This window comes from Hypanus sabinus, chromosome 12 (genome assembly GCF_030144855.1).
Source record: "Hypanus sabinus isolate sHypSab1 chromosome 12, sHypSab1.hap1, whole genome shotgun sequence".
NCBI lineage: Eukaryota > Metazoa > Chordata > Chondrichthyes > Myliobatiformes > Dasyatidae > Hypanus > Hypanus sabinus.
In genome coordinates this window covers 98,930,622-98,946,266 of record NC_082717.1, presented here as the reverse complement: position 1 = coordinate 98,946,266, position 15,645 = coordinate 98,930,622, and the positions used below count along the sequence as shown (strand labels likewise).

The 15,645-nt window shown below is 41.0% G+C and overlaps 1 protein-coding gene across 1 annotated transcript in view; it reads left to right on the top strand.

The window, feature by feature from the left end:
• Positions 1–2,431: 2,431 nt before the first annotated feature.
• kif25 (kinesin family member 25) overlaps positions 2,432–15,645 on the top strand; it is a 152,684-nt gene continuing 139,470 nt past the window's right edge. The window contains exon 1 of the mRNA XM_059985268.1: positions 2,432–2,448. Coding sequence (XP_059841251.1) covers positions 2,432–2,448 — 17 coding nt within the window. The remainder of the gene's footprint in view (positions 2,449–15,645) is intronic.

Here is a 15,645-nt window from a genome sequence, read left to right as displayed (position 1 = left end):
ATTGTTTGAGATAAGGCCAATCATTGTGTCATTGGCAAATTTAATTAGCAGAATGGAGCTGTGGGTGGTGATACAGTCATGGGTATACAGGGAGAATAATCTTTATTCTTGCTTTCCAGCAAATATGATAACAGAAATTTGTTATTGTAGTGGAATAGATTGATTCACTGTGAAATACTGCTATCATTTTAAAATTACAGAAAATGACTTTTTGGTTTGGCTTGTCAAATCTGACATATTACATGTACTGTATTGATTCATCTGACTGTATACATGTATTGTTGCCAGTTAGCTCTGAAGAGAGATCAAATGGGCCAGTGTTTTCTTTGGAAAAGGGGCGGCTGTGAGGGGTATTTAATTGACAAGTATAAAATCATGTAGTGCCTAGATAGAGTAAGTAGTAAGGACCTAGTTTCCTTGACTGAGAGCTTAAAAACAGGGGAAATAGATTTAAAATTCAAGCTCAAGTTTATTCCTCATTTAACCATACATAACTATCCATGAATACAAACAAAACAACGTTACTCCAGAGCCAAGGTGCAAAACACAGTACCAGTGATACACAGCACAAGGCACATATAGCACATAATAGACATACAAGATATCAGTAAGATACAGTTACTTAAAAAATATGGTCCAAGACCGAGTCCACAAACGTTGCAGCAGTCTCCACTTGAATATAATGCTTGTCTTTTACCGAGTGAACACTCATAGAAGGATGGGAGACACTACAAGGGAGGAAAAACATCACTGAAGGGTGGTGGAGAACTTAAAGCTTAATGCAAGTGTGGCAGAAACAGAAACCATCATACAAAGTGTATACGAAGAGTCACAGTATAGGACTATGCACCTAAATGCTACAAGGTATGTTGAGCTGTGATTTGGAGGAGTATGTTGAGGAGTTATTTATAGGTGCAAAGGATTGTTATTAAAAGAGGTTGCCTTCATTAAATACTTCAGATGCTGGGAATCTGAAATAAAAATTAGAAAATAGTGAAGCCCTGAGAGAGTCAGAAGGAACTGTGGAAAGAGAATGATTTCATATTGATGAGTTTTCATCAAAACTAGAATGTTAATGTCATGTTTATTGTTATTTGCACAAATACATGGATGCACAGATGCAATGAGGAGCTTACTTGCATCATGGGCACATAGTATCATATGAGGAGGGTTCACAAGAAAAATACAAATTAAACATAAATTATAACAATTTTTACAAGGAAAAACACACAATTAGGAGGAAAAATCAATGTCTTAAAATAGACATGTCTCAGAATGTCTCTAATGGTCATGATGTTGCTAAACTACAGTTATACGGTTGTACAGTTTGATGCAAGAACCGAATGGTTGAAGGGAAGTTGTTCTTGAACCTGATGGTATAGAACTCCAGGCTTCTGTCCCTGCTGCATGACGATGGCATGGCTCACATTAGGGAGATCTTTGATAGATGTTGCCTTCTTGAAACATGCCCTGTAGCTGTCACTGATAGTGGGGAGAAATGTGCTTCTGATTACTTGGGCTGAGGTCACTACTCTCTGCAGCTTCTTACGTTCCTGCATATTCAGTTATTCTTCCAGACCATGAGGATGGTTTCAACAGCACATCTGTAGAAGTTTGTCATTGTGTAGAAGCGTCAGAGTGTATGATGTAAGGAAAAGGAAAAAAGAAAAGAATGTCACCTTCAAAATGGAGGAAGGTAAATTGGATTAAATGGCAGAGGATGGTGATTCAAGACCAAAAGGAGCAGTAACAGAAGAAGTAAGCAGTCCAGTTTTGAATCTTAATGAGGATGACTAATGGGTCAGGAGATAAACCTCTACTCCTTGACCTTGCAAGGAATGATACTCCTTGAACTCTGCAGGTCGACTGGTGTCTGTGGGGGAGGGGGGGAGGTGGAGAAATTGTTGACGGCTCAGATTGAAACTCTACATCCAGAATAAGAGTGGAGAGAGGAGATAGCCAGTATAAGGAGGAGAGGGTGATGGACTGAAGAAGGGATTGAAGGGCGATGGACAGATAGATCAAGCAAGGAAAGAGGGGGTTAGTTGAAATTGAGATACAGAGGCAGGAGGAGGATGAGGAACAAATCATTATATTCCACATGGGTGGACTATAAACCAATGCTATGAACAATGAATTTTCCATTTTCAGGCAATTCTCACTTCCATTTAGCCCCCACAACCCCCTATCCCCATTGTTCCTTTTCCTGCATCTTTCTTCTGCACTCTCAGTCCTGATGTAGGGTTTTGACTCAAAATGATGATAATTACTTGCCTCCACCATCAGATTTCCTACTTCCCTCCAGCAGGTTGTTGCATCTGCAGTCTTTATTTACTTAAGTTACAGCTTCATAATATAACAAATCTATTTTTGTGTGCAGGAAACTATTCAAGTAAAATGCAGTCGTTCTGGTCTTATAGCAGTAAACAAGATGTTTGAATTTGAACGGTAAGTGATAACAGTCACAGTGCATTTCTAGTAAATACTAACAAACTGGTGAAAAGAAAGCAATAGGTTGTGGTAATTTATTGCAGAGCTGTTCTGTGTAAACGGTCTTAGTGGCTATAACAAACAGAAACAAATAAATGGCCATACTGGGAACAAAACTACAAGCTATGTGTATAAAAGGCAAAAGCCAGCCAAGCATCTTGGTACTGCGAGAGACAGAAAAAATGCAGCAAAATGCAAAAAAAAAATGGTGAACTAGAAAACGAGTGTACAAATGAAATTTGCAAGGTGAATCAAAATGAACAGAAAATAATTATGATTGAGGTAAAACAGGCGATGAAGAGCAACATCAGCAACTTGTAGAGATATTGTTGACAGTATAAATGAAAAGAAGAAATTAGTATACAATGAATGATTATTTTTTGCATTAGTGGTGTTGGACTCTTTATCTGAGAAAGGATGTGCTGGCATTGGAGAGGATGTAAGGAACATTCACAAGAATGATCCCTGGATTGAAAGAGTTGATGCCTGAGGAGCATCTGATAACCCTGGGCCTGCACTCACTGGAATTTTGAAGAATGAGGGGAGATCTCATTGAAACCTGTAAAATATTGTAAGGCCTAGATAGAGTGGATGTGGAGAAAATGTTTCCCATAGTGGAGGTGCTTAGCCTTGGAGTACAAGGACATAATTTTAGAACAGAGATGAGGATGAATTTCATTAACTGGAGTGTGGTGGTATTGTGGAATTCATTGCTATGGACAGCTATGGAGGAAAAGTCATTAGGTATTTTTAAAACAGAGGTTGATATAGAAACATAGAACATAGAAAAGCTACAACACAATCCAGACCCTTCGGCCATCAATGCTGTGCTGAACATGTACTTACTTCAGAAATACCTCGGGTTCCCCGTAGTCCTCTATTTTTCTGAGCTCCATGTACATATCCAAGAGTCTCTTAAAAGACCCTATCGTATCCTCCTCCACCACCGTCGCTGCCAGCCCATTCCATGCACTCACCACTCTCTGCATAAAAAACTTTATTACAACATTAAATCACAGTGGATTTAATTTGGCTTTTTTTGACACTGATCAACAAAAAATGACTTTTCTGTGTTAATGTGAAAACAAATTTCTATAAATTGAATTGAATTGACTTTATTACTTACATCCTTCATACACATGGAGGAGTTAAATCTTTACTTCTCTGTCTAAATGTGCAATTTATAGTAATTTATAAAAATAGTATGTACAACAGAACAGTCAATAATAACATAGAAATACAGTCATGTCAGTGTGAATTAAGCAGTCTGATGGCCTGGTGGAAGAAGCTGTCCCAGAGCCTGTTGGTCCTCGCTTTTATGCTGCGATACCATTTCCCCAGATGGTAGCGGCTGGAACAGTTTGTGGTTGGGGTGACTCAGGTCCTCAATGATCCTTTTTACACACCTGTCTTTCTAAATGTCCAAGTGGGAATAGTGGGAAGTTCACATCTACAGATGCGCTGTGCTGTCCGCACCACTCTCCACAGAGTCCTGCGAATGAGGGAAGTACAGTTCCCATACCAGGCAGTGATGCAGCCAGTCAGGATAATCTCAATTGTGCCCCTGTAGAAAGTTCTTAGGATTTGGGGGCCTATACCAAACCTCTTCAACTGTCTGAGATGAAAGAAGCGCTGTTGTGCCTTTTTTCACCACACAGTCGATATGTTCAGACCACGTGAGATCCTTCGTGATGCTTAAGCCAAGGAATTTAAAGCTGTTCACCCTCTGAACCCCAGATCCATTCATGTCAATAAGGGCTAGCCTGTCTCCATTCCTGCTGTAGCCCACAACCAGCTCCTTTGTTTTTGCGACATTGAGGGAGAGGTTGTTTTCTTGACACCGCTGTGTCAGGGTGATGACTTCTTCTCTGTAGACTGCCTCATTATTATTTGAGATTAAGCCAATCAGTGTAGTGTCATTGGCAAACTAAATTGGTCTTAATTAATTAATTAATTAATAAACACAAAATAATTGATTGCATAATTGCTCATCAAGTCAGTAGATACATCTTTGGCAACAATTACAGCCTTGAGTCGGTGTGGATAGATCTTGATCAGCTTTGCACATCCGGACACTGCAATTTCCTCATCCCGCCCCCAATCTTCTTTACAAAACTGCTCAAACAATGTCAGATTACATAGGAATTTTGAATGAACAACCCATTTCAAGTCCAGCCACAGATTCTAAATTCGATTGAGATCTGGACTGTTATTTGGACACTGCAGGAGATTAACTTTGTTGTTTTTAAGCCATTTTTTTTAATGGAAACATAGAAAACCTACAGCACAACACAGGCCCTTCAGCCCACAAAGCTGTGCTGAACATGTCCTTACCTTAGAACTGCCTAGGCTTACCCATAGCCCTCTATTTTTCTAAGCTCCATGTACCTATCTAGGAGTCTCTTAAAAGACCCTATTATTTCAACCTCCACCATTGCCGCCGGCAGCCCATTCCATGCACTCACCACTCTCTGCATAAAAAAACTTACCCCTGACATCTCCTTTGTACCTACTTCCAAGCACCTTAAAACTATGCCCTCTCTTGCTAGCCACTTCAGCTCTAGGAAGAAGCTTTTGACTGTCCACACATGCCTCTCATTATCCTGTACACCTCTATCAAGTCACCTCTCATCCTCCATTGCTCCAAGGAGAAAAGGCCGAGTTCAGTCAACCTATTCTCATAAGGCATGCTCCCCGATCCAGGCAACATCCTTGTAAATCTCCTCTGCACCCTTTCTTTGGTTTCCACATCCTTCCTGTAGTGAGGCGACCAGAATTTAGCACAGTACTCCAAGTGGGTTCTGACCAGTAGTAGCTGCCACATTACCTCTTGGCTCTTAAACTCAATCCTATGGTTGATGAAGGCGAATGCACTGTATGTCTTCTTAACTGCAGAGTCAACCTGTGCAGCAGCTTTGAGTGTCCTATGGACTCAGACCCCAAGATCTCTCTGATTCTCCACACTGCCAAGAGCCTTACCATTACTGCTATATTCTGCCATCATAATTGACCTACCAAAATGTGCCACCTCACACTCATCAGGGTTGAACTCAGCCCAGTTTTGCATCCTATCAATGTCCTGCTGTAATCTCTGACAGCCCTTTACACTATCCACAGCACCTCCAACCTTTGTGTCATCAGCAAATTTACTAATCCATCCCTCCACTTCTTCATCTTTTATAAAAATCATGGAGAAGGGGTCCCAGAACAGATCCCTGAGGCATACCACTGGTCACTGACCACCATGCAGAATATGATCTGTCTACAACCACTCTTTGCCTTCTATATGCAAGCCAATTCTGGATCCACAAAGCAAGGTCCCCGTGGATCCCATACCTCCTTACTTTCTCTGTTTTGTGGATAGATAAGACAAAAGTTGAATTTTTTGGCAGAAATGCGCATTGCTGTGTTTGGAGGAAAAAGGGCACTGCACACCAACACCAAAACCAAAACCTCATCCCAACTGCGAAGCATGCTGGACGGAGCATACTGGTTTTTGGTTGCTTTGGTGCCCCAGGGCTTGGGCAGCTTCCAGTTGTTGAGGGAACAATGAATTCAAAATTGTATCAAGACACTTTACAGGAGAATGTCAGGGTAGCAGTCCATCACCTGAAGCTTAATAGAAGTTGGATGATGCAGCAAGACAATGATCCATAAGACAAGATTGAATCAACTACAGAATGGTTTAAAAAGAAGAAAATTTGTGTTTTGGATTGGTCGAATCAATGTCCTGATCTTAATTCTATAGACATGTTGTGTAAGGACCTGGAGCAAGCAGTTTGTGGTGGCTGCAATTACCAGCCGCACCATCAACTGGGCATATTAAAGTGTCCTGTAAGTCGACTGTCCTCCTGATAATCTGGCAAACAACTGAGCTGTTGCATCACACCAGCCTAAGTAGATGGGGCTGGATAATTGATTTGTGCCATTCTGCTACAGCCAGAGGGGTGTTCTCTGGAGCTGCTTCATTCATGCCTCTCCTTTTTAAGGAGAGGAATGTTTTCTCTCCCCTGTAATTTACTATGGACTGGCCAGCATCAAATATAAACCCGCAGTCATGAGATAGAATTTAGAACACTACAGCACAGGCCCTTCAGCCATCCATCTTGTGCTGACCCATATAATCTTTAAAAAAAGTACTAAACCCACACTACTCCATAACCCTCCATTTTTTTTCCATCCATGTGCCTGTCCAAGAGGCTCTTAAATACCCCTAATGTTTTAGCCTCCACCACCATCCCTGGCAAGTCATTCCAGGCACTCACAACCCTCTGTGTAAAGAACTTATCCCTGATGTCTCCCCTAAACTTCCCTCCCTTAATTTTGTACATATGCCCATATGTACATATGAGTGGTGTCTCTTGGTTTGAGGAGTATTTACTATGTTGTTGTAGTAACCCAGTTCTGTTCTGTTTAGCTGATTCAAGTCTGGATTCTAGAACAGTTCTGTTGAGTTTGTAAACATTTTGGGTAAATAAAACCCCTATTTTTTTTTACCTTTACCTGCTCTCCCTGCTTACCCTGGTCCTTCACACAATTCATGCAAGGAACCCCCCAACATCCCAAAGTAGAAGCAGTTTTATAAGGAGGAATGGCCTGAGGTTCCTCCATGCTGGCATGCAGGACTGATCAAGTTACTGGAAATGTGTGATTGAAGTTATTGCTGTACGGGGGGTGGGGGGGGGGTCACAACAGTTACTGAAAGCAAAGGTTCATATACTCTTTCCAACAAATTCATATAATATTGGATTATTTTTCTCAATAAATAAGTGAACAAGTATAATTTTTTGTGTTATTTATTTAATTGGGGCCTCTTTAGCTGTAGGACTTGCACGAACATCTGATCACATTTTAAAGACACAAGATGCTGGCAGAACTCAGCAGGCCAGACAGCATCTATGGGAGGAGGTAGTGATGACGTTTTGGCCCGAAACGTCGTCACTACCTCCTCCTATAGATGCTGTCTGGCCTGCTGAGTTCTGCCAGCATTTTGTGTTTTTATTTCCAGCATCTGCAGATTCACTCATGTTGCCTTTGGTCACATTTTAGGTCATATTTACGCAGAAATAGAGAAAATTCTGCAGGGTTCACAAATTTTCTAGCAACACTGTACATTTGTGAGTTGTTTGCCGCAGACTAGGCACGTTGGAATAGGACAACTTGGATCACCAGTCCATGTAAAAACTATTGATAAGTAGCTTTCATTGCAAAGACGGATTTTTTTCGTGTCTGTTGTTGCACTGTTGCAGTGAAATTACTCAGAAGATTGTAATTCTTCATCATTAACCTTATCAGAATTGTCCGTAGGCCTAGGCCTAGGATCCCATCTCACACCTCCTGTTCAAAAATCACCACATTGTCAGTCTTTAGAATAATAATTTCCCTCCTATTTCCTACTATACTGGTAGTTTGTCCACTCCCGTAAGTCAGTCAGTGGAATGTCAGGGGAAGTTAGGAGAGGAAATTCGGGAGGGAGGGGCTGATGTCACAGCCCAAATTGGGCGAGTCCGTTCAATGCTCGGAAAACACACCACGCTCCTCATTAGCTTGCCAACCTCTCATCCTTGCACTACAGTGCTCACCAATTATCAGCCTACCATCCTCCCCTCAGTACAGTACAGTGCTCACTAATTAACTACGGCTACCCCAGTCTTGCATTAAAAACTGAGAATAGACTCAACCAAATAAACACAATCCAACTGCACACTGAGAGACTTCTGAAAACATTGCAAATGGGGCTGATCAGTCATTGCCCCCCACTATCAGCGCCAGCATTGCATGTTATGCTAAGTTCAAAAAACAATGTTTTTTTTTAATCACGATCTCCAGCAACCTCTCACAGAACCCAAGGGTTCTGTGGAACCCCAGTTGAGAAACCCTGGTCTTGACTGTTCAGAGAAGAAGTGACGCATGCATCATTAGGGAAGCATGCGGGGTGAGGGGTGATATGATTTCGAGCTGAGTATGCAAGATAGTATTCCACTAACCCTGCCACCTGCCATTTCCTTGGTGTATTTGATGGGGTCACTCAATGTCAGGTACAAGACACCAGGGCTGTCTCTCATGGGCCAACTAATAATGTGACCTGGTCGAGTGACCCAGCTGGATCTTGACTCAGGAATAAGTCCGGTTCTGAGAGCAAAGAGGTGGTAGGTCACAGACTGATGATACTCAGTTAAAAATTACCCAAGGACCATGTCAGGCTCATCTAGGCTCAAAACCAATTCAGGTCTCTAGTTCAATTCTGTACAGAGGTGTACACTACTAGTGGGTCTGACATTATAAAACAGTTATAATCACGTGAATTCAGGTCTCTTCCTGCATAATAATAAGATACAGAACTAGTGGAAACATAGGGGCCAGTACTGGTGAAAACAGCACCTGTGAGCATAAGTCTGTTACCTGGTAACACTTGTAATAGTAAAGCTAAAGTCAAATCTGTCATCCAATAACAATGGAGCACTATATTGGTAAGCACATGTCTATCATACAACACAGGTGTACTATACTAAACCTTACCTAATGTTGCAGAGATTTCCAGTGCTGTGAAGTAATACACTTCCTGCCAATGCCACATTTTCCTATGTAACTTTTCACCCTACGAACTGAAGACCTCTAATATCAAAAGGTAGATTTAAAGTATAAAATGGTGGAAGCACTCTGCAGACCAGGCAGCATCTGCAGCAAGACAAATAATTTGTGCTTTTTGAGCTGATGTCCTTGCAATAGTAAAGGACCAGAGATTTCATTTAGCACTGAAGTGAAGTCAAATCTTCATGCAAGTTCCGAGTTTGGATTCCCTGAGAATATTGCACAATTATCTAAATAGGAGTTCCCCAGAGAACCTTGTTCAAAGTATTCCTCATTAGTTTTCTCCCATAAAAATTGTTTTAAGTTGCTTTCACTGTCCATACTTATACTTCCTCCTTGTTGTTATTTCTGCTTCTTGTTGCAGACTTATTTTAAATTCCTATATGCAATCAACAACTTGTACTCCCCATTACCATAAAGAATCTTAGTCCTGTTGTAGGTAAAATTCACAACAATGCTACATCTCTCATGCTAGAAATTAGAGAGTGTCAGGAGGGAGCAGTGACAATTAGTCACTATTACTAATGAGAAAGTGCTTGGGAAGCTGAAGGATCTGAAGGTGAATTAATCAGTTGGACCAGATGGACTACACCCTAGGGTTCTGAAGGAATCAGTAAATTCTGGAATGGTTCCCAGATGAATGGAAAGTAATAAATGTCATGCCATCCTTTAAGAAAAGAGGGAGGCAGAAATCAGGAAATTATAGGCCAGTTAGCCTGACTTCAGTGATTGGCAAGATGACAAAGTCCATTATTATGAATGAGATTGTGGAGTAACTGGAGGCACATGGTAAAGTAAACAGAAGTCAGAATGATTTCCTCAAGGAGAAATCTTGACTGACAGACCTGTTGGACTTCTTTGAGGAAATACTAAACAGGATATGCAAAGGAGATTCAGAGAATGTTGTTTACTTGGATTTTCAAAAGGCCGTTGACAAGGTGCTGCAGGTGAGGCTGTTAAACAAGATAAGAACCCATGGTATTATAGGAAATAAACTAGCATAGAAAAGACTAGGAGAATGCAAAGAATTGGAATGAAGGAGGCCTTTTCTGGTTGGCTGCTGATGACTAGTGATGCTCCTCAAATGTCGGTGTTGGGTCTGCTAGTTTTCACGTAATATGTTAAGGATCTGGATGATGGAATTGATGGTAATATGGTCAAGTTTGCAGATGATACAGAGATAGGTGGAGGTGCAAGTAGTGTTGAGGAAGCAGAGAGTTTGCAGAAGGACTTGAACAGATTGCATGGACTACACAGACAGAAAGGTTTCTTAGTGCTGTTTTGAGAGTTTAAACTGGAGTTGTAAGGGATGGAAACCAGAGTGCCAGGACAGTAAGTGGAGTGGTTGAAGAGAAAGTAGACATTAAGCCCACAGACAAAGACAGGAACTGAAAGGTTGAGCATGATGGGACTAATGTTCTGAGTTGTATTCATTTTAATGCCAGGAGTATTGTAGGGAAGGCACAAGAGCTTAGAATATAGATCAGCACATGAAATTATGATATTGTAGCCATTAGTGAGGGTGAGTTGTATGAGAAATGGCAGCTCAATGTTTTGGGATTCTATTGCTTTAGAGATGAGATTGAGTGGGAGGGATGGTATTGTCAGTGAAAATGTTATGGCAATGCTCAGACAGGACAGACTAGAGTGCTTCCCTACTGATGCTATATGGGTAGAACTGAGGAACAAGAAAGGGATAACCATATTAATGTGATATTATAAACCTTCCAATAGTCAGCCAGATTTAGAGTAGGAAATCTGTAGAAACAGCATACAGTTGCAAGAAAAATAAGGTTAAGCTAGTAGGTGATTTTAACTTTCCACTTATTGACTGGGACTCCCATACTGTAAAAAGACTCAAATATGTTCAGGAAAGTTTTTAAATCAATATATAGAGATCCCAACCAGACAGATTGATCTCTTATTAGGAAACAGACAAGGTAGGTGACAGAAGTGTGTGCAAGGGAATGCTTTGGATCTTGTGTTCATAATTCCATTAGTTTCATGGTAATTGTGGAAAGGGATAGGACTGGTGCTCAGGCTGAAATTCTAAGATGGAGAAAGACCAATTACGATGGCATCAGAAAGGATCTTGCAGGCACAGATTGGTTAAAGTTGTTTTTTGGCAAAAGGGCGCTTGTAAGCGGGAGGTCTTCAAATGTGAAATATGGTCAATACAGAGGTTGTATGTTCCTATTAGAGTAAAAGACAAGGCTAACAGGTTTAGGTAACTTTGGTCTTCAAGGAATGTTGATTCCCTGGCTAAGAAAAAGCAGCAAAAAAGACAAATGAGATACTTGAGTATAAGAAATGCAAAGGAGCACTTAAGAGAGAAATTAGGAAGGCTAAAAGAAGGTATGAGGTTGCTCTGACAGACAAGGTGAAGGAGAATCCCAAGGGTTTCTACAGATATATCAAAGCTTGCAGAGGGATTTGGACCAGCTGGAAGAATAAGCTGAAAAATGGCAGATGGAGTTTAATACAGACAAGTGTGAGGTATTGCATTTTGGAATGACAAACCAAGGTAGAACAAACAAGGTAAATGGTAGGGCACTGAGGAGTGTAGAACAGAGGGATCTGGGAATACGGATACAAAATTCACTAAAAGTGGCGTCACAGGTAGATAGGGTAGTAAAGAGAGCTTTTGATACATTGGCCTTTATAAATCAAAGTATTGAGTATAAGAGTTGGAATGTTATGGTGAGGTTGTATAAGGCATTGGTGAGGCCGAATTTGGAGAATTGTGTGCAGTTTTGGTCACTGAATTACAGAAAGGATATTAATAAGGTTGAAAGAGTGCAGAGACGGTTTACAAGGATGTTGCTGGGACTTGAGAAACTGAGTTACAGAGAAAGATTGAATAAGTTAGGACTTTATTCCCTGGAGCAAAGAAGAATGAGGGGAGATTTGATAGAGGTATATAAAATTATGATGGGTATATATAGAGTGTAAACAAGCAGGCTTTTTCCACTGAGGTTAGGGGAGAAAAAAACCAGAGGACATGGGTTAAGGGTGAAGGGGGAAAAGTTTGAAAGGAGCATTGGTGGGGGAGGTACTCTTCACACAGAGTGGTGGGAGTGTGGAATGAGCTGCCAGATGAAGTGGTAAATGTGGGCTCACTTTTAACATTTAAAAAAAATCTTGGACAGGTACATGGATGAGAGGTGTATGGAGGGATATGGTCCAGGTGCAGGTCAGTGGGACTAGGCAGAAAAATGGTTCGGCACAGCCAAGAAGGGCCAAAAGGCCTGTTTCTGTGCTGTAATGTTCTATGGCTCTAAGAGCAAAATGATGATGAGACAAAATTGATCAGCATGGTCATCTGTGTATGGAGCTAAAAGAGATTGGGCTGATCACAAATTGAGTTTTTTGCATCCTTATTTACTCAGAAGACGGACACAGAGTCTGTAGCAATGAAGTAAAATAGTATTGAGGTTATGGATAGTATCCAGATTACTGAAGAGAAGGTGCTTGTTGCCGTCAGGGATTTAGGGTGGATAACTCCTCAGGATCTGACAAGATGTACCCTCGGACCTTGTGGAAGGCTAATACAGAAATTGCAGGGCTCTGACAGAGAAATTTAAAATGTTGTTAGCCACGAGTAAAGTACCAGAGGACTGGAGGATAGTTAATGCTGTTCAAGAAAGGCTCTAAGATTAAGCCAGGAAATTATGGGCAAGTGAGCCTGAAGTCAGTAGTGGGTAAATTATTGTAAAGTATTCTAAGGGATTGGATATATAAGTATTTGAATTGATAATAACCTGATTAGGGATATTACTATATAGCTTTGGGTGGGAGGCTAATCCAGAAGGTTCAGTCACTTGGCATTCAGGATGAAATGATGAATTGAATTCAACTCTGGCTTAGCATGGAAGCCAGAGAGTGATAGTGCATGTTTGCCTATCTGATTGGAGACCTGTAACTAGGTCTCCAGTGATCAGTGCTGGGTCAGTATCAATGATCTGGATGATAATGTGGTAAACTGGATCAGCAAATTTGTGGATGACACCAAAATTGGGGGCAAGTGAACAGCGAGGAATATTATTAGAGCTTGCAGCGGGATCTGGACCAGTTGGAAAAATAGGCTGAAAACTGGCAGATGGAATTTAGTGCAAACTAGCATGAGGTGTTGCACGTTAGGAAGACTAACCAGGAAAGACTTACATGCTGAATTGCAGGGCACTTCTGGTACATTGCCCTACATTAAATCAGGACATTGAGTACAGATGTTGGGATGTTAAGATAAAGTTGTAAAAGACGTTGAAGTTGGAGTTGGAGTATCTTGTGCATTTCTCATCATCTACCTACAGAAAAGATACTGATAAGGTTGGAAAAGTACAGAGAAAATGTATAAGGATGTTGCTGAGACTTGAGAACCTGGGTTATCTGAAAAGGTTGAATAGATTAGTATGTTTATTCTCTGATGAGTAGAAGAATGAGTAGAGAATTAATAGGGACATACAAAATTATGAGGGGTTTAGATCAGGTAAATGCAAAAAGGCTTTTCCACAGAGTCTGGATCAGACTAGAATTAGAGGCCGTAGATTGAAGATGAAAGCTGAAATATTTAAGGGAAAGCTGAAGGGGAATGTCTTCACTAAGAGGGTGGTACAAGTGTAGAACAAGGGGTCCACACAAGTGCAACATGATAAGCTCATGGGAAGGAGGTGTATGAAGGGCTATCATCCAGATGCAGGTCAATGGGACTGGGCAGAATAACAGTATAGCATGGATTAGATGGATCAAAGGGCCCGCTTTGCACTCAGGTGCTCTATGACTGTATTAGGAAAATGGACAAAGATGTGGCAGATAGAATACAGTGTAGGGAAGTGTATGGTCATGCTCTTGGTAGAAAGAATAAAGGTGTAAACTATTTTCTAAACAGGGAGCAATTTCAGAAACCAGAAGTGCAAAGGGGCTTGGAAGTCCCAGTGTAGGAATACCTAAAGGATAACTTGCAGTTTGAGTTGGTAATAAGGAAGACAAATGCAATGTTAGCCTTCATATTGAGAGGACTAGAATGTATGGTTTTATGGTCTTATTTGGGGCTGAGAAGGGAAATGGATTAGTCAAGACAAAATGGCAGAGAAAACTCAATGGGCCAAATGCCCTGATTCTTCTCCTATATCTTATGGTCTTATAAAAACAAGGATATAATCCTGAAACTTCATAAGGCATTGGGCAGACTGCACTTTGAGTATTGTGAGCTAATTTGCGCCCCATATTTAAGTAAGGGTGTGCTGGCATTGGAGAGAGCCCAGAGGAGATTTATGGGAATAATCCCAGGAATGAAGGGGTTAACATATGAGGAATGTTTGGTGGATCTGAGCCTGTATCTCTGGAGCATAGAAGGACAAAGGTGAATCTTACTGAAGCATATTGAATATTGAAAAGCCTAGATGTGGAGAGGAAGTTTCAAATAGTGGCAGAATCTAGGTCCAGAAGGCACAGCCTCGGAATAGAAGGACATCTCTTTAGAAAAGAGCTGAGGAAGAATTTCTTTAGTCAGGGAGTGGTGAATCTGGAATTCATTGCCACAGATGGCAGTGGAGACCAAGTCAATGGGTATATTTAAAACAGAGGTTGATGGGTTTTTGATTAGTAAGGGCATCAAAGTTTACAGGGAGATGGCAGACAAATGGGGTTGAGAGGGAAACTATTTCAGCAATGACTGAATGGCAGAGCAGTCTCAAAGGGCTGATTGGCCTAATTCTGCTCCTATGCTTTGGTCATAATTGATAATAAATTAACCTGAGATTTGCAATAGCAGGTGACATACAAACCCCATTTCCAGAAAAGTTGGGATATTTTCCAAAATGCAATAAAAACAAAAGTCTGTGATATGTTAATTCACGTGAACCTTTACTTAACTGACAAAAGTACAAAGAAAAGATTTTCAATAGTTTTACTGACCAACTTAATTGTATTTTGTAAATATACACAAATTTAGAATTTGATGGCTGCAACACACTCAACAAAAGTTGGGACAGAGGCATGTTTACCATTGTGTTACATCACTTTTCCTTTTAATAACACTTTTTAATCGTTTTGGAACTGAGGATACTAATTGTAGTAGATTTGCAATTGGAAATTTTGTCCATTCTTGCTTGATATAGGACTTCAGCTGCTCAACAGTCTGTGGTCTCCGTTGTCTGATTCTCCTGTTCATGATGCACCATACATTTTCAATAGGAGATAGATCTGGACTGGCAGCAGGCCAGTCAAGCACACGCATTCTATGTCTACAAAGCCACGCTGTTGTAGCCTGTGCAGAATGTGGTCTGGCATTGTCCTGCTGAAATAAGCATGGACGTCCCGGGAAGAGACGTCGCCTTGATGGCAACATATGTCTCTCTAAAATTCTAATATACGCCTCAGAGTCAATGGTACCTTCACATACATGCAACTCACCCATGCCGTGGGCACTGATGCACCCCCATACCATCACAGATGCTGGCTTTTGCACCTTTCGCTGATAACAATCAGGATGGTCGTTTTCATCTTTGGCACGGAGAACTCGACACCTGTTTTTTTCTGAAAACTAGCTGAAATGTGGACTCATCT